This window comes from Lutra lutra, chromosome 11, assembly GCF_902655055.1.
Source record: "Lutra lutra chromosome 11, mLutLut1.2, whole genome shotgun sequence".
Taxonomy (NCBI): Eukaryota; Metazoa; Chordata; class Mammalia; order Carnivora; family Mustelidae; genus Lutra; species Lutra lutra.
In genome coordinates, this window is record NC_062288.1 from 98,375,017 (window position 1) to 98,402,661 (window position 27,645).

The following is a 27,645-nucleotide window of genomic DNA, read 5'->3' on the forward strand; positions in this document are numbered from 1 at the left end:
CTACTTGCCAGAAGTCCTTAGCATAGATGAAAGTTAAATTATTGATTTTATATAAAAGACGGACACTGTGCAGCAGCCTCTAAATTTTGTCTTTGTTTTGATACAATAGTCTGGATTTCACCCCTTGATTTCTGTTCTTCACAAATTCTCAGACTTGCTACAGAAAGTTACAGAAAAAGTCACGCATACAAGCCAAAGTAGCGGGCAAGCCTGCTCCCAGCCTTTATAAGTGCTGAAATCTCAAACTGCCACACTGCCTTCAGGCCCAGGCCCTCAAGGCTGCCCTCTATTTTTTCTAGGCCTCTCTCTTCTGTTAACATCAGCAGCTCAAGCTCCAAGTCTCCTTGTTTTTCTTTTTTTACTTTTATTTGTTTGGTATTTGTTTTTGTTTTCTCTTTTCAAATTTTTATTTAAATTCCAGTTAGTTAACATACAGTACTATATTGGTTTCAGGAGTAGAATTCAGTGATTCATACAACACCCAGGGCTCATCACAACAAGTGCCCTCCTCAGTACCCAGTTTCTTTAAAAGATTTATTTTAGAGGGACAGTGTGCATGCATACACATGAGGGGAGGGCCAGAGGGAGACACAGAGAGAATCTCAAGCAGACTCCCTCTGAGTGAGGAGCCCCATGCTGGGCTCAATCTCACAACCCTGAGATCATGGCCCGAGTCAAAGCCAACAGTTGGGTACTCAACCGAGTGAGCCACTCACGCACCCAATACCTTTTTTATTTTTCTTTTTTAAGTTTTATTTGGAAGAAGAGCAACACAAAATAGGACACTACAAACAAAAAAATCACGGCTTCTGTTGTAAGAATCACAAAAAACCCTATTCTACCTTTCCTCGGTACTTATGAACAGACCCACTTTTTGTAAAGGTTAATTGCTCCAGAGAGCCAAGAATCATCCTGGACATATATAGGAAAGTATATTTCAATAATCTAAAGAAAAGTTATTTTGGAAATGAGCATTATCTAACCACTGTAGACCATGTCACATTAGATATCTTTAGTTCTCTCCATGTATACAGACTGACCCAGCATTCATTTTTCATGCAAATCAACTAATTAGTTGGTGTATGTCAGGCATGAAACTTTTTCTAATCCAATTCACTGCAGGAAACTAATGTCATCAGAACCATCAGTCAGCTCAAAAATCTAGACCATTTCACACCATGAACAAAACAGGATCCTTCACCCTCCAAAATGAGACTTCCTAGATGTAGTTTTCCCTACTCAAGTTTCTAGCAGTTCCTATTAATGATTATTTTGTCTATTTTAAGGAAGTGTAAAATAAAACACAACTGTTCACACTTTCCTAAAAATACAAGAAAACCTGGTAAGTTCAGATCAAAAGAATGTGCTTGATCAGTTTACTTTGGTATTTATTAGCAATATGAACCAAATTAAATTCATTCTTTCACTGGTTGTAATTACTAAGCAATTATGTGCCAGACACAGCACTAGGCACTGACGTGACAACATAAAGACCTTTCTGATGGCACCTGAATAACCACCTAATTATAAGCAAGTGAGAGGTTCTAGGAAAGTGAAGTTACTGGTTAAATAGCCTTCCAACTTTTAGTGCAATAATAATGTGACATTTTCAGCTGGCTAACATAAAGATAGCTAAATTTAGAATAAAGCGTTTTCATGGTAATCACATAAGACAAGAAATGATTGATGCTGAAGATACAAAAGAATTCTGCAATAGGAGAATCATCTAGAATATACATCGATACATCAAGAATCATATTCTTCTGCCAATCTAGTTTGGCTCAAAATTTACACTGCTAACCTTAGCAGAAGTATCCCTTTGAAAAAAGCTCAAGATTTCATGGAAAAGCAGAGGTTCAAAACAGTAAATGATATTTAATACTATTTTCTCACCTAGAGTTAATGCTATAAAAAAAATCAAAGAATAATGTAAAAAATAGTTAATAAAGTCTGTTTCTTATAGGAAAACTCACAGAAGTATTAATTCTGCAAAACTCCTGCACGTTTATATTTTTCACCATCCCTTGAGATCCTAATATATTATTAGTCTTTTTTCTTTTCTTTCTTTTTTTTTCCCCCTGCAAGTGTGGTTACCCAGCAGATATCTTATTGCTGAATACTGGGATGAGTTAGGCTTGAGGATGCTTTTTACCGTTGCTGGTGCCAAAACTATTTACACTTAACAAACATTTGGTGAGCATTCAGGATTAACATCCACATAATATGTGAAATATAGCGTGGTGATGCTACATTGTCATTCTGTTCTTGGGGGTGCATCCTGTGGAAACTCCCCATAGACACTACTAACAGAAAAGATCCATTCTTAGTAATTATATCACTTAGTTCTAAGTTCCAATTTTTGGTATTGTAGTTAGATTCTGGAATATTTAATAGTCATATTAGTCCTAAACAGATTAGAAAGTAGAGATATATATGCTAATTAAGATTACCTTTGCTCCAAAGATGACGAACACATTTGTCCAGAGGTTGATTCAGAACCACAAGGCAGTATTTCAACTTCCCTACGGAAATAAAAGAAGTTAAATAAGTAGGTGAACAGAGTCCTCTGTTCCCCTCATTTTGAGTCTGGAATCACACTCTACTAATCCAGATCTTCAATCTCCACAGAGCTAAATTTCAACCACAGCTAATTTCTCATACTTTAATTTTAAAAGACACCATAGTTTAACCAGATTGACTTTTTCCAATATGTCTATCCAACATTACCATATTGCTGCAGAATTGATTATAAAAACAATTTATCCGGGGGCGCCTGGGTGGCTCAGTGGGTTAAGCCGCCGCCTTCGGCTCAGGTCATGATCTCAGGGTCCTGGGATCGCGCCCCGCATCGGGCTCTCTGCTCAGCAGGGAGCCTGCTTCCTCCTCTCTGCCTGCCTCTCCGCCTGCTTATGATCTCTGTCTGTCAAATAAATAAATAAATAAAATCTTTAAAAAAAATTTATCGGGGCACCTGGGTGACTCAATCGTTAAGCATCTGCCTTCGGCTCAGGTCATGATCCTAGGGTCCTGGGATCGAGCACCGCGTGGGGCTCTCTGATCAGTGGGAAGCCTGCTTCTCCCTCTCCCACTGCCCCTGCTTGTGTTCCCCTCTCGCTGTCAAATGAATAAATAAAAATCTTTAAAAAATAAAGTGGTTTGTAATAAAAAAAATTATCATAAAAACAATTGGGTAAGCTTCTTTTTGTAGGGGATGAGGAGCAAAAATGGTCTTAAAATGAATTCTCATCATTATGGGACATCCATCCCTTCGACACAACTAGTCTTCTATCCTGCTAGTCCAACATCATCCTGACATTATTAACCAAGTAGTGGGGCTGGGAGGGCACATGTTTTCACACTCTTTTATTCATTTTCTCTCTCCTACCCAGTCTCTCTCTCCCCCTTGCCCCATACAAAACTTTGTGTATGCACAGAATCCCACTAGCTCTTTTCATGACTCTTTTACTCCAAGTTTTTAGATGACACTCAAAAGATGGAGACACTCAAAAGACAGAAAAGTTACTTCTCCAACAGTCGTTCCAAGCCCTTTATAATGTACTAAAAATAGTGCAATGTAAAATGCAATCAGGCTGTTGAAAACCTGTCATTCAGCTCAGTCCAAGCATTCCATTTCATTTATGGAAGAGAGATGTTTGTTTGGTGATAAGAAAAAATTAATTTTTTAAGCAATCTCAGTGTTAGAAATGGAACAAGATAAGGAAATGAAAAGGGGATGCCATCATCCACAGCACGCATCCTTAAGGGCTGATTATAAACCAGTCACTGAGAGTACAAAGAGGAATAAGATTACAGAGTATCTGTGAGGTAAAACATTTATAATAAAGAGGATTTATTCTACAATACAATACGACACAAGCATCTGAAGAGGACCAGGTAATACACAGATGAGTATGGTAGGAATTCAAAGCCCAGAAAGTCAATAAGGTCTGGTGTCACCCTAAAAATCTTTGTGAAATGCAGATCCCTGAACTTGATCTTTACAGGAAAATTAAAAAAAAAAAAAAAAAGAAGGAGAAGGAGAAGTTGGAAAGAATAAAGGAAGGGGCATTCCAGACAAGGAAAACACCACAGAGGAAACTGCTATCCGTTACCATTAAGGTAACCACCACGCAGTTTCAGAAGCAATGCCCTACTGACAGGAACCCAAGGCAAGGACCAGCATCCCAGATTTCAGATGTACTGCTTAAATAGAGGAGTTTGAGGCTCCCAGGAAGTATTTAAAAGGGATGCAGCAATGAGAACTAAAAGCAATTTGTGTCTATTTCGTAACCATGCCAAGGTCAAAGAGCAGCCTAGCACCTGAGATACTGCAAAGTGCAGAGACAAAAGAACAAAGGAGGAAAGCAACATCGTACTGTTTGGCTCCCCAGTCACCACTACAGAGCTGAAGCACATCAACAAAGGAAATGCAGAAGGAAAAGCCAGAAAGGTAAAAGTACAAAGACCATATTTCCCAGAATGTGCCATCAATACCACAGCGTGCTCTTAGAGATGTCACAGAGACTAAACAACCAGAAAAGGCCAATGAGGAGGGGGAAATCTCAAAGCAAAATCTGAAAAGTCACAGGGGGAGCCTCAACTCAGGGAAGAGAACAAGGCGTTAGTAAACCAGGAGGAGAGGTGCCTCTTCTTAAAAAATAAAAAGTCAGCTATGAGAAACGAAGAGGAAATGGCAGCAAAGTCGAGAGAAGATTCTTTAAATATAGAAACAATCTTCTACTCCGAAGAGAAGAGGGAGAGAGGCTGGGATTCATTCATTCGTTTAGCAGGCATTTATAGAGCATAAAACACTCCTGTTCGGGCACCACTGAGCTTGCAGCCCTCCTCAGACTTACATCCTGGAGATGAAAACCAGCACCTACTAAGATCGAGGTACATGAAGACATGGAGAGACACGGAGAACCGAGGCAGAGGCGGAGTATGGTTGATTTATTTGTAAAATCAAAACCAAAGTGAGAGTACGAAATTAGAGTACAATGTGAACCATTTTAAGACAATCACTGTAAGAAGTGGATTACAGAAGGTGACAGTCCATAATTTTAAAACTACAGATTCAGGGGCGCCTGGGTGGCTCAGTGGGTTAGGCCGCTGCCTTCGGCTCAGGTCATGATCTCAGAGTCCTGGGATCGAGCCCCGCATCGGGCTCTCTGCTCATCGGGGAGCCTGCTTCCTCCTCTCTCTGCCTGCCTCTCTGCCTGCTTGTAATCTCTCTGTCAAATAAATAAATAAAATCTTAAAAAAAAAAAAAAACAACTACAGATTCATTTGGAGTTCACTAGCAATTAGATGACATCAGGTCCATCTCTGATTCAGGACTTTCCCACCACTTCTGGAAAGGGCAAGCAGGAGTAGGCATAAACAAGACAGTGATGACAGGAGGCTTGAGAATTGGCAAAATCACTTGAGAGATAAAGGGAATCCAGGATGCTCCTTTAGACAGCATCACTGTGAATGAGTGACTATGGCAGAGACCAGTAACTGCCACAGGATACCTTCTCTTCTTTAACAACAGAATCCTGGGGGGATTGGGGGGGTCATTTTGCTTCATTTTTGGTTTTTACTTTGTTTTGCTTTCTGTTTTTTTTTTAAGTAGTTTTAAGATTAAGTCTGGCCAAGGAGATATATATCAGACCTTTAAAAGTTACTTTTAGGGAGTCTCCTTAAAATGGAAGGGGCTCCATCCTCTCCTTATCTTGCTCCTTCCTGCCATCCTGCCATCCTCTGGATCAAGGATTGAGGAGTTGCTCAATAAAATTTTAGCAGCCACCCAGAACCATCGAAACAAGAGCAATAGCCAGAAGGAGCCGGGGTACCCCAGGACTCCATGAAGCAAACCTTCCATTCCACATACACTTGATTGCCTACTTACAGACTTCTTTCATGTGAAGAAAACTAAACTTCCATTTTACATCACTATTATTTGGGGTTTCCCTATCCTATAGAGGGAAACTAAATTTTAATTACTGTAACGATCAGGCTGTGCTGAGACAATCAAGATAGGAATTAGAAGAGAATTTTAAAGACGAACAGGCATGCATCAAAATGTAGGAAGGAAAACTATTGCCCATTCATTCATTCAACATGGATGGAACATCAATGTAAGAAATTCATAGCCTGGGGGGGTGCTTGGGTGGCTCAGTCAGTTAAGGGTTCCACTCTTGATTTTGGCTCAGGTCATGATCTCAGGATGGTGATATTCAACCCTCCCCCCTCCAACCCACTGTGGGACTCCTCGCTGGGGAGAAGGGCATCTGCTTGAGATTCTGTCCTTCTCCCCCTCTGCCCCCAACTTGCCTCTCTAATAAATCTTTTTTTTTTTTTTAAGTCACAACCTGACACATAATAAGGACTCAATAGGATGTTAATGGCAAGAAGTTAGTAATCTGGATAAACCAAATGTCCTTTAACATTTGACAAGGTCTGTACCACTAAAAAAAGGTATTCAACAATATGATCTGTATATGTATATGAATGAATGAAACTACCTTCTGTCACAGATTCTTTGATATGTAAACTCAGCATTTTTGTGGCTCAAAGAGCAGTGTGAAGAAAGGGAAAGATTTTATTCTCCACATTACTGCTCCTCTAAACCAATACTTTCACTAAGGTGTTATCTTGTGAAGACATTTTTGAAAAGAATGATGCAGTATGAAAATGTATAATACAGTTTTGATTTGCATTTCACTGATTATTGACATTCAACATCTTTTCCTGTACCTGTTGGCCATGCATGTGTCTTCTTTTGGAAAGGTCTATTCAGAGGCACCTGACTGGCTCAGTTGGTAGAATATGTGACTCTTGTCTCAGGAGTCTAAGTTTTAGCTCCCTGTTGGGTGTAGAGGTTACTTTAAAAATAAACTCTAAAAGAAAAAAAAAGTAGAAAAAGGTCTTCTGCCCATTTCTTCATTGGATTTTATTTTTTTAAGCTATTGAATTGTACAAATTCTTTGTATATTTTGATTAGTCTCTTATCAAATACATGATTTGCAATTGCTTTCTCCCATTCAGTAGGTTGTCTTTTCATTTTGGTGATGTAATCCTTTGCTGCACTGAAACTTTCAAGACTGATCTCCCAACTCATGCTTCTGGTATCAGATTCAAAAATCATCACCAAGACCTACGTCAAGTTTACTGCCCAAGTTTTCTTCTAGGAGTTTCATGGTTTCAGGGCTTATGTTCAAGTCTCTAATCTATTTTGAGTTTATTTTTTGTGTATGGTGTAGGATAAGTGGTCAAGTTTTATTGTTTTGTTTATGGATGTCCAATTTTCCCAACACCATTTATTTTTTTTTTTTAAAGATTTTATTTATTTATTTGACAGATAGAAATCACAAGTAGGCAGAGAGGCAGGCAGAGAGAGAGGAGGAAGCAGGGGTCTCGATCCCAGAACCCTGGGATCATGACCTGAGCTGAAGGCAGAGGCTTTAACCCACTGAGCCACCCAGACGCCCCCCCAACACCATTTATTAAAGAGACTGTCTTTTTCCCCATCTGTATATTCATGGCTCCTTTGTCATCAATTAATGACCAGATATGTATGGATTTATTTCTGAGTTCCCGAGTGTGCTCTGTTGACTTATGTGTCTGTTTTTATGCCAATACAATACTGTTTTATTTTTTATTTTTTTTTTTAAGATTTTATTTGTTTATTTGACAGAGAGAGATCACAAGCAGGCAGAGAGGCAGGTAGAGAGAGAGGAGGAAGCAGGCTCCCTGCTGAGCAGAGAGCCCGATGCGGGGCTCGATCCCAGGACCCTGAGATCATGACTTGAGCCGAAGGCAGCGGCTTAACCCACTGAGCCACCCAGGCGCCCCTACAATACTGTTTTAATTACCATAGCTCCATAATATATTTTGAAATCAGAGATTGTGATGCATCCAGCTTTGTTCTTTATCAAGATTGCTTTGGCTATGTGGGGTCTTTTGTGCTTCTGCAAAATTTAGGATTGTCTGTTCTATTTCTGTGAAAAACACCTTCCCCCTTTGGAATTTTGATAGGGATTGAATTAAATCTGTATATTCCTTTGAATAGTATGGACATTTTAACAATATTAACTCTTCTAGTCCACAAGCATGGAATATCTTGTCTTTTTTAATTTCTTTCATCAATGTCTTATAGTTCTCAACATATAGATCTTTTACTTTCTTGGTTAAATTTATTCCTAGATACTTTATTCTTTTTAATGAAATTGTGAATGAGATTATTCTCTGAATTTCTGATAGGTCATTATTAGTGTATTTAAATGAAACAATTTTTGTGTACTGATTTTTTACCCTGCAACTTTACTGAATTCATTTATTAGTCCTAACAGTTTTTTGGTGGAGTCTTTATGGTTTTCTATATATAATATCATGCCATTTGCAAATTTTGACAATTTTACTTCTTCCTTTCCAACTTGGAGGCCTTTGTTTCTTTTTCAAGAAGCTTAACTGCCGTGTCTAGAACTTTCAGTATTATGTTGAATGTTAAGTGTCAATAATGGGCATCCCTGTCTTGTTCCTGACCTTAGAGGAAAAGGTTTCAGCTTTTCACAGTTGAGGGTGGTGTTACTTGTCACATACTGCCTTTATTACATTGAAGTATGTTTCCTTCATACCCACTTTGAGTTTTTATATAAATGGATGTTACATTTTGTCAAATCATTTTTCTTCATTTTTTCGAGATGTTCTTGGGATTTTTATCCTTCATTTTGTTAATATGGTGTGTCATATTGACCAACCTATGGATGAAACACCCTTGTATTTCTGGAACAAATCCCACTTGATCACGTGTATGACTCTTTAATATATGGTTGAATTCAATGTGCTAATATTTTATTGAGGATTTTTATATGTTTGTTTATTAGGGATATTTAGCCTGTAATATTCATTTCTTGTGGCATCCTTGTGTTTTTGGTATTAGGGTAATGCTGGCCTTGTAAAATGACTTTGGAAGAATTCCCTCCTCTTCTATTTTCACTAAGATTTTTAGAAGGATTAATATTAACTTTCTTTGATTGTTTTTGTAGACCTTAACCTGTGAAGCCATTCTGGTCCTGGACTTTTGTTTGCTGGGAGGTTTTTGATTACTGAGTCAATCTTCTTACTAGTAATTGATTGGTTCACATTTTGTATTTCATCATTACCCAATCTTGGTAGGTTTTATGTTTCTAGGAATTTACCTATTCTTTTAGGTTGTTCCATTTGTTGGAATATATTAGTCTCTTATCCTTTGTGTATCCTGTGTGTTTCTGTGGTACCAGCTGTAACATCTTCTCTTTCATTTCTGATTTTATTTGAATACTTTTTTTCCCTTGGTGAGTCTATCTAAAGGCTTATCGATTGTGTTTATCTTTTCAAAGAATGAGCTCTTTCATTCATCTTTTCTGTTGTCTTTTTAGTCTCTATTTCATTTATTTCTGTTCTAGGCTTTAATTCCTTCCTTCTGCTAACCTTGGGTTTCATTTTTTCTTCTTTTTCTAGTTTTTTGAGGTGTAATTAGGTTGTTTGAGACTTTGTTTCTTGAGGTAGGCATTCATCATTATGAACTTCCCTCTGTGAACTGCTTTTCCCACATAGATTTTGGTATGTTACATTTCCATTTTCACATGTCTCAAGGTGTTTCTCTTTTGATTTGACTCACTGGTTGTTCAGCAGCATGTAAATCTCTATACATTTGTGAATTTTTCAGTTTTCTTCATGTAATTTCTCATTTGATACCACTGTGGTCAGAAAAGCAACTTGATATAATTTCAAGCATTTTAAATTTATTAAGGCTGGTTTTATGACCTAACACACGAATTATCTTGGAAAATGTTTCATATATATTAGAGGAAAATGTGTATTCCGTTGCTTTTGCATAAAACATTCTACACATATACATTAAGTACAGCTAACATGTCCTTCAAAGCCAGTGTTTCCTTACTGATTTTCTGCTGGATGATCTATCCATTGATATAAGTGGGGTACTAAATTCCCCAGCTTTTATTGTATTGCTGTCTATTTCTAACTTTGGTTCTGTTAATATACATACAGAGGTAGAGCCTATGCACATCTCTAAATCAATGATTTCAAAAATCCATTCTTACAGCTCAGGTGTAAAAGTTTGTTTTGTTTGGTTTTCATTGAAAAAGAAACTAAGACTTAATGATATTTAACATGTAGAAGAGCACACCAGCGCCTCACCTGTCCCTGCAGGAAAGGATCATGAATTATCTGTTATAAATGAAATTCCCTAACGAAAAAGTGTTAGCTCCACACAAAGGCATAAGCAGTGCACTTACTTCTCTCTCAATATATTATGAATGATGCACTTTACCTGTGCCCAATAAAGTAAAATGACACATTTTTACATGAACTCATCTTCACAAATCGCTGAGTAGCTTAAAAATATTCTTCAACACATAACTGAAGATAATATGAATTCCACAAAGGCATAACTGTACATGAAAATGACAGAACTAATCATTCCTACTTCCTAAAACTAGCTCTTAAGCTTCAAATACAATCTTACCAGTTTAGGGAGGCCCTGGTGGGGGAAGGGAGGGAGGGAGGCAAAAGGGGAAACAGGGAAAGAATGACAGGAAAAGGGGGCGCCTGGGTGGCTCAGTGGGTTAAGCCGCTGCCTTCAGCTCAGGTCATGATCTCAGGGTCCTTGGGATCGAGTCCCGCGTCAGGCTCTCTGCTCAGCAGGGAGCCTGCTTCCCTTCCTCTCTCTCTGCCTGCCTCTCTGTCTACTTGTGATCTCTCTCTGTCAAATAAATAAAATCTTTAAAAAAAAAAAAAAAAAAGAATGACAGGAAAAGGAAGGAAGGAGAGAAAGAAAAGAGGATGACAGTAAGATATAAACTTTCGATTTACATCAATTATTATAAATGAATTAATCTACCTTTAAGTATACAGAGAAGTAGTTACCAACCTGATGTGTACCAGCATCACAGATTTTTTTTAAAAAGCTAATCTCCTTCCCTAGAAATTCTGATTCAACATGCTGGCAGTTGGGCCTGTACAACATGCTCTTTTCAGAATCACCATAACAGAGTCTAACAAATAATCAAAGTTGAGAACCATTTGTATGGTGCCTTGAAATATTAACTAATGGTAGTAGAAAGCCATCATTAATAGCACAATTTTTTTTTTTAAAGTAGGCTCCATGTTAGAAAAATATGGGATTTAACTCATGACACTGAGATCAAGACCTGAGCTGAGATCAAGAGTTGAACACTAAAATGACAGCCTTCCAGGTGCCCTAATAGCATCATTATTTTTAAAAACTTATTTCGTATTTATCATACCTTTAATTGCTGCTTTCTGAAATGTTTTATTTCAGATATTGTTTATATCACAATAGTTATTTGCAACTTATTCAAATACAAATTGTTTTTTTCTTTAACCACTATGGTATGAGATCAAAAAAGAATTGAAACCAGAACCCTAAATAAAAATACACTGAAATAAAACACAATGTGCAATGGATAAAATTAGCGAAATGCATTAGCAAGTTAGCAACTGTTTAATGTTCGATCTCGGTTTTTAAAAATTTACTGGAATCAGATAAAATTGATTATAAGACAAAACACATGCCAGTCATTATATGTAACAGCTATTTTTCACAGGACTAAGGACCACTACTACAAATCTCATCCCTAAAAGTATTTCAGTTAAACAATAGAAACTCTAGGGGTGCCTAGGTGGCTCTGTTGTTGGGTGTCTGCCCCTCAGCTCAGGTCATGATCCCAGGGTCCTGGGATTGAGCCCCGCATCGGGCTCCCTGCTCCGCATGAAGCCTGCTTTTCCCTCTCCCACTCCCTCTGCTTGCATTCTCTCTCTCTCACTGTGTCTCTATCAAATAGTTAATTTTAAAAAAATAAAATAAAAAATATATATATATATTTAAACAATATAGACTCTAGGTACTGAATTTCATTTTCACATTGTACAAACTTCTATATTTAAGAGCAAGATTTTTTTTTTCAAGTGTCCACAGGGAAATCAAAACTGTCAAGCCAATTTGTTGAGGAAATAAATTGCTTGTGGAAAAAGCAGAACTATTAATAAAAGCTCTGAGCAAATATTTCATACCGGTCTATTAAATTCATCAAATTAGCAATAGACTAAGCACCGGTAAGTCATGTATAAGAACCTGCTTCCAAGAAAGTAAGGAGTAGACATAAACGGATACTTCCTGAGAAATCCCTTGCTCTACCCACCAAGAGTGACCAGTCAATATACCCCAGTTGCACTAGCATAATAATAAATTGTGCCCCCTTCCATAAGCAAAGGGCCCTGGTTGAAGAGTTAAGTTAGATGGTCTTTCTGCCATCTACCTTCACTTCTACCCCCATCTCTTTGTTTCAGTCTTCAGCAAAACTCACTTCAATAAGGTTTTCATCCCACCACCTCCTGGAAATAACTATTGTCTCAGTCATCAGTGACCTTCCATTCTAAAATTCAACAGCTAAATACAGTTATCCCATTGTGTATATACATACAATAACTCTTTATCCATTCATCCATCAATAGACACTAAGTTACTTCTTGGGTATTATAAACAATGCTGCAACAAACGTGGAGGTGTTTGTTTTTCTGAATTAGTATTTTTGTTTTTGAATAAATACCCAGAAATGGAATTACTGGGTCATATGGCAGTTCTATTCTTAATTTTGTGAGGAACCTCCATACAACTTTCAATAGTGGCTGCTCCAATGTATACTGCCACCAAGAGTACATGAGGGTTTCCTTTTCTCCATATGACTTGCAGTTGTTCTCTCCCACTCAGTATGTTGTCTTTTCCTTTTGGTGATGCTATTAATTCTAACAGACTGATGTCCCAACTAATGCTTTGGTATCAGATTCAAAAAAAAAAAAAAAAAAAAATCATCACCAAGACCAATGTCAAGGAGCTTACTGCCTAGGTTTTCTTTAGGAGTTTTATGGTTTCAGGTCTTATATTTAATCTAATCTGTTCTGATTTTATTTTTTGTATATGGTGTAAGATAGTGGCCCCTTTTCATTCTTTTGCAGGTGGCTGTACAATTTTCCCAACACTATTTATTGAAGAGACTGTCTGTCTCCCATTTTATATTTATGGCTTGTCATGAATTAATAGACTACATAAGCATAGGTTTATTTCTTTTTTTTTTTTTTTTAAAGATTTTATTTATTTATTTGAGAGAGAGACAGTGAGAAAGAGCATGAGCTAGGAGAAGGTCAGAGAGAGAAGCAGACTCCCCGTGGAGCTGGGAGCCCGATGCGGGACTCGATCCCGGGACTCCAGGATCATGACCTGAGCCGAAGGCAGTAGTCCAACCAACTGAGCCACCCAGGCGTCCCCATAGGTTTATTTCTGGGTTCCTTATTCTTCCCATTGACCCTGTGTCTGGTTTTATGCTAATACCATATCGTTTTGATTTCTAAAGCTTTCTAATATAATTTGAAATCAGGGAATGTGATCCCTCGTGCTTTTTCTTTCTTAAGATTACTTTCACTATTCAGGGTCTTCCCTGGTTCCATATAAGTTTTGGTTTGTTGTTTCTATTTCTGTGAAAAATGCCACTGGAATTTTGATAAGGATGATTGCATTAAATTTGTATGTTCTCCTGGGTAGTATAGGAATTTTAACAATATTAATTCTTCTAACCCATAAACATGAAGTATCTTTCCATTCGTGTCTTCCCCACTTTCTTTCATCACAGTGCTATAGTTTTCAGTGCACATGTCTTTTACCTCCTTGGTTAAATTTATTCCTGGGCATTTTATTCCTCTTGATGCAATTGTAAATAGAACTATTTTAATATCTCTGATAGTTCATTATTAGGGGGAAAACAGGTTTTTGTGTGTTGATTTTGAATCTTACAAATTTATTGAATTTATTAATTCTAACAGTTTTTTGATGGAGTGTTTAGGCTTTTATATACATAATATGTCATTTGGAAACTGTGACAGTTTTACAGTGGCCTTTCCAATTTGGATGCCTTTTATATATTTTTCTTGCTTAATTGCTCTGGCCAGCACTCCAATACCAAGAATAAATGGTATCTTGATCATTATAAATTAAGAAAAATCTGAAACAACCGGAAATGCTCTGCAGAGATGCAACTAAATAAAGAAATTGGAAATATTTTTTCATGTGATTAGATTAAGGCTCTTCAAGTTAAATGGAGGTTTATATTTAATACCTATTTAGGGAATTAAAAATCCACGTATTACACTGAGAACCCTATAAACCTTGTTCTTTATATAGTTATTATCTTTCAACCTTCAGGTTAAAAGTATATTTAGATCTGAAATGTTTAAATCAGTTTCTGTGAAGAGCACTGCATCCCACAATGCAACCAAAATGGTTCTGTCCAAGTTTGAGGATCCTCATTTTGTAAACTATGTCCCTAAAAACAAAATGCTCCTGATAAATTCTCCCTGGAATCCACTATGCCAGAAAAGCATTTTATACCTGGTAAGCTTCTATTGTGTAAGTAGGGGGAACAGGAAGGGGAAATTAAGTCTAAAAATCTTGAAGTTTCTAGACATAAAAGAGGCCATACCAAGAAATATATTTTTTCACTCTTGCAAAGGTTAGTCATATACTTGTTCCCAAAAAACATTCTCACTGTAACCCAAATGAAGAAAGGAGAGTTCTTCATGTTGGAATATTGATGGCTTTCAAGTTGCTGACAAAATTCAAAGCTGCTCCATCAACTGTCCTTTGCCCTGCTGACCTGGGCCGCAGTAAACTGTGTTTCCCGTCAATCAATAAATCAATCACTTCCTAGCACACTGTAGATGTAGTGTCATAACCTCAAGGGTTCATCATGAAATACTAAAAAATTATAGTCCCTCTCACTGGTTTTGACACGTTGACAGCTAGTCCAGGGCAGTACTCACACCTGAAAAGTCAATTCATAACGTTTTCTGAAGGCAGAATCCATTTAAGTTTGGCACATGCTTCTAAAACAGAAGGCCTACCTTTTATTCCTAGGTACTCCTGCAAACTCAACTATTTCTAATTATCTCAAAAAGCACAGAATCCCTTAAACTGGCCATCAATGAAGGCCAACAAGGTTCAACATGCCAATAAATACTCCCTTTCTTAATATCTTTTCTAGATTTTCTATTTGGACCTGATTAGGTACCATGAGAACTGCTTGGGGCAGAGGGGGCTTCATAGGTAGCAATATTATAAATAATGACAATATAGAGAACTTTTAATATTCCTTTCACAGGATTTCTGACTCAAAAGAATACCGATATTTATAATCAAAATAAGTCCAAATTAAGCTAAATTTGTATGTATTCAAACCACAGTCTGATATTCTCGGAGGCCTCTATCTGCAGAGAGAACAAATGACATTTATTTGAAGTTTCAGAGTTTACTAGACATGTAATCAATGTCCTTCTCAAACTGACAGTGATTACATAGCACACAATCGAGCCACCAAAGCACTTCTGAATAAGTCTTTTTGTTCACTCTTTATTAAAAAAAATAAATGGAAGAAATAGATTTTAATTTCAGAGAACCATGTACCATGAAGTAATTCTGATTACACACACAAACAGTCCATATCAGGAGGCAAAACCGCCCTGGAAGAAATCTTACTAAACTCAAGGTAAATAAACACTTTTAGCTCATAAGCACTGTGTATTCAAAGAGTTCAAGAGAACTTCTATCAGTAGGCAGAGCTTTGACAACAAATGACTTGCACCAGGAAAAGGATAAACATTATCACATGTTAACAACTAATAATTTCAGTGGCCCTTATGCAGGGTTCAGGTAAACACCACAGGTTTCTCAACTTCCAGCTTTGTCTTTTCGTAGAAACGATCTATACACAAAACAGTCTATAAACAAGGCTATCCAAAGGTTTGCTTTTGTTTTTAATAAAAAAAAGAAGAGAAACAGGGCATTAGCTTAGGTTTATGCTATGTCCCACATAGTGGGACAGCTCTGTATCCTTTAGTACCAAACAATCTCCAACATAAAAGCAGAAAAAGCCAGGTGCTATGAAGGAATGAATGAATGAATATGTGCTACAACTATTTGTGTGAGTGTTTTATCAAGAAAATAGATACATTTTTGGGACACCTGGGTGGCTCAGTCATTAAGCATCTGCCTTCAGCTCAGGTCAGGATCCCAGAGTCCTGGGATCAAGCCCCGCAAGAGGCTCCTTACTCAGCAGGAAGCCTGCTTCTCCCTCTCCCACTCCCCCTGCTTGTGTTCCCTCTCTCGCTGTGTCAATCTCTGTCAAATAAGTAAGTAAAATCTTTAAAAAAAAAAAAAAGAAAAGAAAAAGAAAATACATACATTTTTGCAAACGCCAAGTGCATCTATCAAAAAGGAAAGGTGTTACAAAACAAAAATAGAAGGGAGCATTAATTTTATCTGTTAATCTTTTGTATCTTATGATTCTAGCACCCTGTGCTTACAAGATTAAAAAAAAAGTGAAATAAAATTTTAACCAATGGAACAAAAAGAACATACCAGGTAATATCCCCCTCTTTCCCAAAGATGCTGGCCAACAATCATTGACCACCACACTGGAATAAATGGAGAATTACTAAAATAGTACATTATTTGAATTTTAGAGTAAAAATGAAAAGATTATTTGTGGACCACTATCTGGCAATCTTTCCTCCCCAAATTACCAAGTAATTTATACTACTAAACCGAGAGTTTTTAAGTGTTTAGTAAGAAGCTGGGGAAGGAGGCTTAACAACCAGAAACTGAGGACAGCAAATAAAGATGCAACTCACTCTACTTTATAAAACAGAACATACGGTGTTTACCCCCTCAGCATTGAAATATGTCATTGAAAACTCGGGAAATATTTGTTCCTCAAAGCTTAGGGTAAGATTTTTATATATCAGTGTTACATTTAAGAATGTACCCAAGTCCTAATTCTGTTAGTATTTTCCTACTGTTCTCACAAAGAACTGTTCAAAAGTTTGACAGCAGTAAAGGAAACCTCACTGAAAATGGAGTGAGGAGCCCTGCAGGGGGCGCTCTCATGCAGGTGTGCTCACCTTCCCCTCTCCCTCCCACACTCAGCCTGCAATTCCAGCAGAAAGACAGAAGGTTAAGAGTTATTTTACATGGAAGAGCACTTTTCTCATAGGAATTTTATTTCCCGCCTTTAAGAAAGGTAAGGGAAGATCCCTTCCTGCCCGGCAACAAGGCACTAACCACTCCCTGCAGCCAGCAAGAAACCACAACTTCGAGCTCTTGTTCTTCTCCAATGAAATTCCATTCACAATAACTCGACCCAATTTCTTCCTTAAACCTAGTAAAAGCTGACCTTGCCTTTCCCTCTTCAGACTTGCCCAGGGTTCACCACAGTTTACTTGTCCCCAACTGCAATTTCTCTGCCACTCCCTGATAAACTCATTCTGCTGGTAAAGTAACTGGCTATTTTATTTTTGAGGTTGACATTTGCCAGAAATGAAAATAGAAAAAGGTGTAATAAGGTAAAAACCAATTACCCTAGGAGAATGAGAACCAAAGGGGGAGAGAGAAATCATTAACTTTTCCTGTATTTGTCTTTATATCATATAAATGCTGAAATCAACTCTGCACTCCATTTAAAAGCCTTCAAGAAGGAGGTTGGGAGGGGGGAATTTGTGAGCAAAAATGGCAGAATAAATCAGATTAAAAACTGAAAACAGGCTGGGATAAACCTCATCATGATAGTTCTGTTCTGTGAGAAAAGAAGTTGACAAAGGCAGGTGGGGTGGGGGGAGTAACACCAGCCATCATGTGGGTTAGAAAAAAGCAATCTTTTCATTTTGGTTCATTTACTCACAAACTCATTTAGTATTTGTTTACCAATCTTTATAAAGGATTTTAACAGCATGCACAATGCACTTTTTAAGTCAAGAGCTGCAGCACTTAAATTAGAGCAACCCAGTGGTTCAACAGGGAAGACAATGAGGCCTCCAACTTAGATGAAAACTGAAGATACAGATGGTATAAATGTCCTACCTCATACCATAGAATAAATTCTAGAAGAGTGTATACCATATACATAGTATATATACTTATACATATATATATATATGGGTTATACATACATAATTATATATATATAACTATATATATATACCATTATACCATATATATGGGTTATACATATATAATTATATATAACTATATATAGTTTTATATATATATATATACACACCATTATACCATATATATATATATGGGTTATAATTATATATATGTGTGTAACCCATATATATACGGTATAATGGTATCTGACTATATATGGTATATACATCTACATATATGATATATATACTTAAATATAGCTATGAAATTATAAAACTGAAGAAATTTATCTGAAGATCAAGTGAAGAAAAATTTTCTAGGCAAGTGTGCAAAGCAAGAAAGCATAACCGAGGGGTGTCTGGGTGGCACAGCTGAGTAAGTGTCCAACAGTCCAACTCTTGGTTTTGGCTCAGGTGGGATCTCAGGGTCATGAGATCGGGCCCATGTCAGGCTCTGTGCTCAGTGCGGAGTTTGCTTAGGACTCTCTTTCACTCTCAAATAAGTAAATAAATAAATGAGAAAGGAAGGAAGGAAGGAAGGAAGGAAGGAAAAGAAAAGAAAAGAAAAGAAAAGAAAAGAAAAGAAAAGAAAAGAAAAGAAAAGAAAAGAAAAGAAAAGAAAAGAAATTGACCAAAAATACTGCTTTCATTACTAGGCTCAGGTTCTGAAGGTGAGGCTCTGTGTTCATTTCCAGATCTCCTACATCAAGCAAAATGCCTGGCACACAGAGGTGTTCAGGAACACTGACCAAATGTATTAGTGACTGAAGAGCATATCCTGTTTTGTCAGCAACTGCCTTGGGCCCTAGGTTTTCCAGTTACCATCTCAACTCCTCCCGGGTTCTAGTCTACTGGCCTGGTCTACACTGGTTCCCTGTTCTGTAGACACACCAGGCAACTCCACAGATCTCATGCCTTTGTTCGTGGATTTCCTTTGGCCTTACACGCTCTTCAGAATATCGCAGTAATTACGAACACTGACTCTGGGATCCCACAGACCTACTTCAAATCCCAAGTTTGTCATTTATTATACGTGAGACTTTGAGTTATTTGAGAAATTTAACATGTCTCAGTCCACAAAGTGTAGGCTGTAATAATGGGAGATTCAGTGAAAAAACACCTATGAAGAGCGTTGTATGATGTCTGAAAAAAATAAATCAATACTCAAACACAGTTGTCTGCTCTAATAAAGACCTAACTTACTTTTCAAAACCTAAAGCAAATATTTTACTCCTTTCCCTCTCACTCTCTTTTCCCCCAGTAATTATTCTCATCTTTAAACCATACTATTTAATTCTTTTCACTATTAATAGTTATACAATAACAGGTTATACACTTTAGGCATGTCGAAAAAAAATTTACTTATCCCTTTTATTTTCAAAATTGAGCATAGATCCTGGCACAAAGAAATCTTGAAATTAACTGTTTTGTAATATGAACTTAAAAAAAACAACCATCGTTTGTTTCCTATATCCCTAAAGAGTCACCCCTAGAACTCAACACATGCACACATGTTCACAAACTTACTCAATTTTAGAGCGTTCTAATTTTCCATTACTCTTTAAGACTTTCTAGGTCTTAGAAAATTGCTTCTAGTAACATCATAACCTATATGAACAGAAATACAAATCTCTGAATTGTCTTTTAATGTAAAGAAATACCATTAAGAGGCTCAATACAGGTGTCCCTCACTTAATGAGCCTTATATTCCAGTTCTAAATCAGCTATAAACTGAATTCTTTTTCTTTCTTTGTCATTCACTATAAAATAAGACATTGGCACTCAAATCTCCTAAGATTTACAGGCCAGTTAATCATCAGTAACGTTCATACTCCAGCTGCCAATGCCAAGCTTCCACATAAACCACACCCACCACAACTGCTCCACCCACACATATATCTGGAAATGATGTGGGCCAAAAGGAGGAAATGAACCTTTCCCCCTCTTTCCCCTGCCAGAACATAAAAAGAATGGTTTTAATATCCCGGGCACATGTCCAAGAAACCAGTTATAACTTTTCCTTTCTAGGCCTTTAAAAAAAGCCTATCGGAATCTAAGGGAATACCAGTGACTTTAGAAGTTGATAAGTATTAGCAAACTTACACCATGAACTAGTAGCCCAAACAGCTAAAGAAGGAGGAAGCCCTGATTTCGAGCACTTGCCAGTTTCCATGCTGCAAATGGTTGTGGCCATTTACAACCTAACAAGTGCCTTGCAAATTTCCTGAGTACTTAGTAAGCAGCTGGAGACCCTCCCTTGCAATCACTGCTCTTGAAAAAGAACGATGCTTTGAATCCCTAGATTTCTGGTAACCTTAAAAGACAAAGTATGTCGAGTCAGCTTTATATAAATTCAACGAACTGCAGTCACCAACTGGTTTGTACTATTTTATCTCAGTCTCAGCATGAATAAAACCTTTAAAAAAGAAAAAAATAAAATTCCCTATTTCTTGACGGTAAATAAAACTTTAATGTCCTACATCTAACCTGGAAGGAATTTTAATACCTCATGAGTTTAATAATTCTTCTATCATAACAGAGAGACACAGAATGAAATGTTTCAGTAAACAGAAAGTAATTTTGTACCAAAGGGGGGGAGGGAACAACCATAATCAAACTGGTTTTTGTTTCGTTTTACTTGCCAGAAAAAGCTCTACTGACTGCATTCAGTTGTGACGCCTAATTCCAGTGACTAATTTTTGTAGTCAATCTGGAATCTTTCACTGTTTTATCTAATCAATGATTTAATTCAACCTCTTCTATATAAGAAAAATAACCACAAGTGCCACTGTAGTTTTTACTTACTCCCCAGTTATGCCTAAACACTTTCTACATGCCTACAACTGTTCTAGGTATAAGGGATACAGCAGTGAAAATCCTGCCTCATGGACTTTACGCTCCTCACAAGGAGACAGAAAAATATACAAAATAAGTAAAATACATAGAATGTTAGACAATACTGAATACTAAGGAGACAAATAAGTCCACGAAGTAGAAAAGGAAAGGGCAGCTCACTACAGAAGATCTAGACTCTGAGGAGGGGAAATGAAAGTAGGAAGTGAGAGATGGGCCCAAGGCTCCCTGTGGGAAAAGGAACGCCCAGTGCAGAGACTCTCAGGCCACTAACCCTGAAAGCTCAGGGAAATGTCGGCAAAGTGAATTTGGCCAGAGCTAAATAAGAGGAGGAGGAGTATAATTTGGGGTTTGAAACATAGGTTCCTGACCTCATTATTTAAACACTTAATTTTTTTTTTCATTAAAAGTGATTAAATGGTTAAGCATCTGCCTCTGGCTCAGGTCATGATCCCAAGGTCCTGCTCAGCAGGGAGTCTCTTCTCACTCTCCTTCCCCCGGCTTGTGTGCACCAGCTCACGCTCTCACTCTCTCACTCACTCTCTCAAATAAACAAAATCTTTAAAAATATAAATAAATAAAGCAGTTTACTGGAAGTGCAGAGGGAGAGACTCTCAAGCAGATTCTGTGCTGAACATGGAGCCCAACACAGAGCTCGATTTTACAACCCTGAGCCAAAATCACGAGTTAGACGCTTAGCTGACAGAGCCACCCAGGCACCCCTCAAGTGAGGTTCTAAAGTCAACTAATACCTCAATATGCGTCCAAGGTTCTTTTTCGCTCCAAATCACTATACAGGGTGGCTTGTGTTATTTCCAATAAAACGTCCTATTATAAAAAGGTCAAACGTGACAAAACGTTTTTTTTTTTTAAGATTTTATTTATTTATTTGACAGAGAGAGATCACAAGTAGACAGAGAGGCAGGCAGAGAGACGGAGGGAAGCAGGCTCCCTGCCGAGCAGAGAGCCCGACGTGGGACTCGATCCCAGGACCCTGAGATCATGACCTGAGCCGAAGGCAGCGGCTTAACCCACTGAGCCACCCAGGCGCCCCTAGAACTGGGAGGACAAAACGTTTAATTTTAATGAGAAATATGATTTATCAATTATCCACTTATAATTCTCTTATTTTATCTGTAGGTTATGTTTAGCATCACAAAAGCAGATTATATAATCTGGTGGGTTCTCAGATTCTTCATCTAGTCCCCTGAAAAACTGACATGACTGGAGCCATTCTCAAAGGGAGCCGGAGTGGCCCCAGGAGAGAAACCACCTTACCCGCCTTTATTTACACAGGGCGGAAACCTGTGGACTGGGAAAAATGACAACTGTTTGAGAAGTCAGCAAAACAGACACATGATCACAATACTGACAGGGACTTTCTGAAGATAAAAATCAGCAGTCACTCAACACATAACCCCACGCAGCTTAGCTGGTTACACCACCCACAGAAAACTTCTGTTCTCTTATTTCATATAATTGCTCCCCCTTCCTTCTCCTCATAAAAACCCCTTGCTTTCACTCTAAAACAGGAACACCCTGATTCTGTGCTCCCGGAATTGCAATTCTCCAAGCCCAAATAAACCCCCATTTGCCTCTCACTGCTGTTTCTCATTTTCAGGCTGACACCCCCATCTCCCAGCTCTGTGGCATTTGTGGATCTCACTGCTCACTTGCACATATATCGAAAGGCAAATGAAGGAAAGGAGAGCAAATGGGAACCAATCTCTCATTCTGTTCCTTGACGAAGGTCTTAAATCTTTCCTTAGAAGGTATAGATGGCATTACCATATTTCACTGATTTCAAAATAAACATTTTTGCACATTTTAACATCTCTAACACGCATTTTAGGAGGCAACAAAATGTACTGTAGAATCAGCGATATCTTAGCACTGTGTCAGAGTGTAACTGGCATTTTTTTCCTTCTTTAGTTGTCAATAAAACGATTTATCTCAAAGACATCATCAATGCAATCAAAACCAGTATTTAAGCAAGTCTTGCTATTTCTTTATATCAATACCATGAATATTTGTGAATGTAATAAGGCTTCTAAATAAATCAGATTGCAGTTTGTGGAATCAAGATGTCAGAATAAAACATAGTAGGTATTAATCAGCAATGATCATAATATTCTCTGCTTTTCTAACTGAAACTAATCTTTATATTTAAAAGTGATTATTTCCCTGTGATGCCATTAGGGACCAATGATACTAAGAAGGACGTTAATGTTTTGCAGTGAATGAAGAAATTAAGTCTCAAAATAAACAGTCGAAAGAACAACAGATTTAATAAAACAAATCAACTTGCCAAGTACAAAGAGATCCCACATTTAAGGGGAATCATAACCCCTCTCTGCCCTGAGGTGGGGGTGTTAGTCACAAAACTTATTCCAGCACTCCTGAAGGTTAGCAATAATGCCCCGGGTGGAAGAGGTACAGCACTCCTTGCAGAAAAAAATACCAAATGCAAAAAGACACACACACACACACACACACACACACCCCACCCCACCCCAGCAATACTATGAACAGGAAAAAGCAGAGTTGAAGAAGGTCATTAGACTGGGGCAGCTCTAATGACTTGCTAGTCTACATAAGGAAATGAAAGCCTAAGCCAGACTCAACTGTAAAGGCACTGGCACCTAAGTAAATGAAATTTAAGAACAACTAATCATAAACACCTAACCCAGCTTTCCCATATGAGGCAACCACTTAAGCTGTGGTGATTCAAGTAATTTCCTTGCCTTGCTTCCATGGCTGCTCTCTAAAAGCTATGCCCCTAGCCCCTTGCAGCAGAACACTGCTAACTACCTCAGTCTGTGGCTGCCTGATTCAAGGAGATATTTACTTCAATACACTTTTGAAATATTTTAATGTGCCTTAGTTTATCTTTTAACAAAGATAATGGCCACAGAAAAACCCAGAGACAGAGGTACTAGGCACATAGTAAAATATGTTTTAGGCCATTTTAAGTAATGATCACCACCTTCCCCTTACCATTAATTTCAGCTGAAGATTCTGAAGACTCAAAAAATGAGTAGTTTTAAAAATCTCCATTCTGATATGGCTATTATTGGCCTTACTGCTTAGAGCAATGTCAAGGTGTTCCAGATAGCTATAAGCCAATGAATGTCTTTAGATTTGACACACTAAAATTAAAATGAAATAGCTCTTAACATTATTTGTGCTAATCAACTCATGTTCCTCACCATTATGATTCAGCAGGTAGGGCTTCTGAAGTTACAGAGTGCTCAAAAAGCTAAAAAGAATGTGAATAAGATTATGAGTGAAATCTAAAGAAGACAGGTTAAATCTGCTCCCAAGTATATAAAAGCCCAAGAATTTATCCCATCAGCATGTGAATAATAGGTGCCAGCACAGCAAACTGTCATCTGGAAGTCTTGGCAGTTCCTCCCTTTGAGCACGGATATGGCAGGAGCCATAAGATAGGGCTGTGTGAGGAGATAATTAGAGCTCTCATTTCCCGGAGTATTGTCAGCCTCAAAAGAATAATGAGGTGCTATTATTTTATTATACAGCAAGTTATACTGTTACACAGACTGTTATACAAGAAGGTAACATTTACTGAATGCTTACTATGTACCAAGTACTAGAGATTCTCCCCAACGAGGAAGAAGCTCTAGGAGGACGTGAATCTCTTACTGCTCCGTGCTGGATCCATGGTGCCTGGCCCAGAGGAGAGACTTCATACGTATTCACTGAATACGGAATAAAAAGGAAAATGCAAGTTGGAAATCAAAGTATTTCATATGTACCACTTAATCCCTGTAAATTCTATTACTTTTCCCATTTTGTCAAAGGAAAAATTAAGAGTTGAAAAAGAAAGTAACTTGCCAAGTGGCAGAATAAGGCCTGCCCTTCACACGGAAGCCTCAGTGGTAACCTCTAAGCTGCCCCTTCCATACCTATATTGATTTCCTACTTATGACAAGACTTCATACAAATCCCAAGCGGTCTGAGGCCCGGAGTGTGATTTAGAAAAACAAAAACAAAAACAACTCAGGAAAGGCTAAGTGGGAGATACTCAGTAACCAATCAACAACCACTGAGTTTCCAAGAGTAAGAGGCTGTTTAAGAACTTTCAAAGAAGCCACAACAGATGAGAAAAATTAAGGGAATTCCAAGGATAAAGGACAATTTTGGTGGAGATTTCAGCATTTAAAAGTCCTGTTGTTTTGGGGCACCTGGGTGGCTCAGTGGGTTAAAGCCTCTGCCATCAGCTCAGATCACGATCCCAGGGTCCTGGGATCGAGCCCCGCATTGGGCTCTCTGCTCAGTCGGGAGCCTGCTTCCCCCTCTCTCTCACTGCCTGCCTCTCTGCCTGCTTGTGATCTCTGTCTGTCAAATAAATAAATAAAATTTTAAAAAAAAAAAAATCCTGTTGTTTGAATGTTTGGAATTTTCCTGAATACTAATGTAAGTAAAGTTTCTTTTTAATACTACTATTCTTCCTTCTATCAGTCTTTTACAAATGTTTCCCAGGAGTACCTGGCTAGCTCATTTGGGAGAATGCAATGCTTGATCTCAGGGTCATGTCTTTGAGCCCCACATTGCGCACAGAGATTACTTATTTAAAAAAAGGTTTCTTATTATTTGTTTCCCAAATTATGTATAATGAATTTATTGATTTTTTTAAAATAATATATGTTTGTCAAATCTAAGCCAGAGCTTACCAGAATGTTTCCAAGAATGATTTTTCATACAAGTAGGTCATGACTGTCACTTCGCTGACACTGAATGAAAGGTACCATTCCAATTTCAGGAAGGTTAAAATGTGACAGAAAAAATTTATACCTCTTTAGAATCCATTGAAAAGCAGAAACAGCTAGAGACCGTTAAAGTGTGAAAGTTTCTTAACAAAAGAATCTTATGCCTCCTCGAAAGGGCCTTAACACGAAACATAAAGTAGCAGTTCAGTAAGTACCAACAAAAAATACAAACAATTAGTGTTTTCCTTTGAAATTCTGTATATGCACAGAACTTTTTATTTTTTTATTTTTTTAAATTTATTTAATTGATGGAGAGAGAGACACACAGTGAGAGAATATAAGCAGGGGGAGTGGGAGAGGGAGAAGCAGGCTTCCTGCCGAGCAGGGAGCCTGAGCAGGATCCCAGGACCCTGGGATCATGACCTGAGCAGAAGGCAACCGCTTAACGACTGAGCCACCCAGGCGCCCCAACAGAGAACTTCTTTTTTTAGAAAATAATCTAGGGCCCCCACTGGGTGGCTCAGTCTGTTAAGCATCTGACTCAATTTTGGCTCTGGTCATGATTTCAGCTCAGGTCATGATCTCAGTCAGGGCCGTGAGACTGAGCCCCAGTGGGCTCTGCACTCAGCATGAGTCTGCTTGGGATTTTCCCCACCCCTCACCCCTCCCCTGCCTCTAAATACATACATACATACATACATACATAAATCAAACTTTAAAATAAATAATGTGAAATAATATCTAAGGTAAAACTTTCAACAGAAAGGTACTAAAACATTGCCTTGAAACAAAAGAACAGATAATCTGGAAAAATGGATCATTTCCAAACCCCTGGGTTTGTTAACATTTCATTAGGGACTGCATATTTAAAGTTAAAAAAAAAAAACTGGAAAGAATGCATGGGAGGTTAAGGATTATATCACACGAAGATAGGACTTAGTACATGAAGGCTCCTACAGACGCTGAAAGGTTTGCAAGAAAAACAAAAATAATTTTTACTTTCAAGGAGTACTGAGCAGATACTCATTGTAGGTAACCAGAATTGTCATGGTTATTGTTGATTTTTCATGTTATAGTTCATTTATCTACTGTATTCTATACTGTATCACACACATGGCCAAATTATTCTTAATACACATTGGATCTAAAACCAGCAGTGAACAAAATACAGCTAATATAAAGCTTTAAGTCGAATTTGGTGTTCTTCAAATGCAAATAATATATAAATGGTATCAGATTAAACTGAAGTTGAGTTTATAAGAACTCTAAGTCGTCAAACAAGAAAATAAGAAGAGTCTCAGACGCAAATGGTACACTGCCTAGGGCTGAGATTCTCTCACTGCCCAAACTCTACTCAGACTAACTCAATTCTTTTTCTGGCTTCCCCAGACTTTTGGACTTCCATGCTCTTTCCACACTGCCCAATTTTAGCAAGAATCCTACTGAGTCAGTTTAAACAGAACTGCCCCCGCCCCCAGACCAGCCCCACCATACCCTCAATATCTGATCACCTTCCAGACCAGATCATATCCATTATCCGCCAGCATCCCCTGGGTCATCATCTTGGCCTGCCTTCAGCAAGAATCCTGTTAGACCATTCAAGCCAGAATCTTCCCACCCTGGATATTTCCTCTCAGAAATTCTCCATCCACTGATCCCCATCCTGCTCCTTAGCTACAAATTCCCACCCACTCCTGCTGTATTCGGAGCTGCATCAGTCTCCCACACTAAGACCCCATTAAAGTGGTCCCTGCACCAACAGCCATGGCCCCTCCCTTGAATAAAGACTTATTGTGCTTTAATGAAGGTCACTGAATAATTTTTTTCCTTTAAGAGTTAGAGTATTTTTCTTCAACACCTATTAGACATGAGGAAGAAAGTAAAAATAAAATATCCTAGAGGCACCTGGGTGGCTCAATTGGTTAAGTGTCTGCCTGTGGCTCGGGACATGATCCCAGGATTCAGGAATTGAGCCCCGCATCAGGCTCCCTGCTCTTGGGGGTGGGGGGGGTCTGCTTCTCCC

General features: G+C 38.0%; 1 protein-coding gene across 2 annotated transcripts in view; it reads right to left on the minus strand.

The window, feature by feature from the left end:
• TPK1 (thiamin pyrophosphokinase 1) overlaps positions 1-27,645 on the minus strand; it is a 346,085-nt gene that overhangs the window by 267,621 nt on the left and 50,819 nt on the right. For both annotated transcript variants that reach the window (XM_047694694.1, XM_047694695.1), the window contains exon 3: positions 2,451-2,522. In XM_047694694.1, coding sequence (XP_047550650.1) covers positions 2,451-2,522 — 72 coding nt within the window. The remainder of the gene's footprint in view (positions 1-2,450; positions 2,523-27,645) is intronic.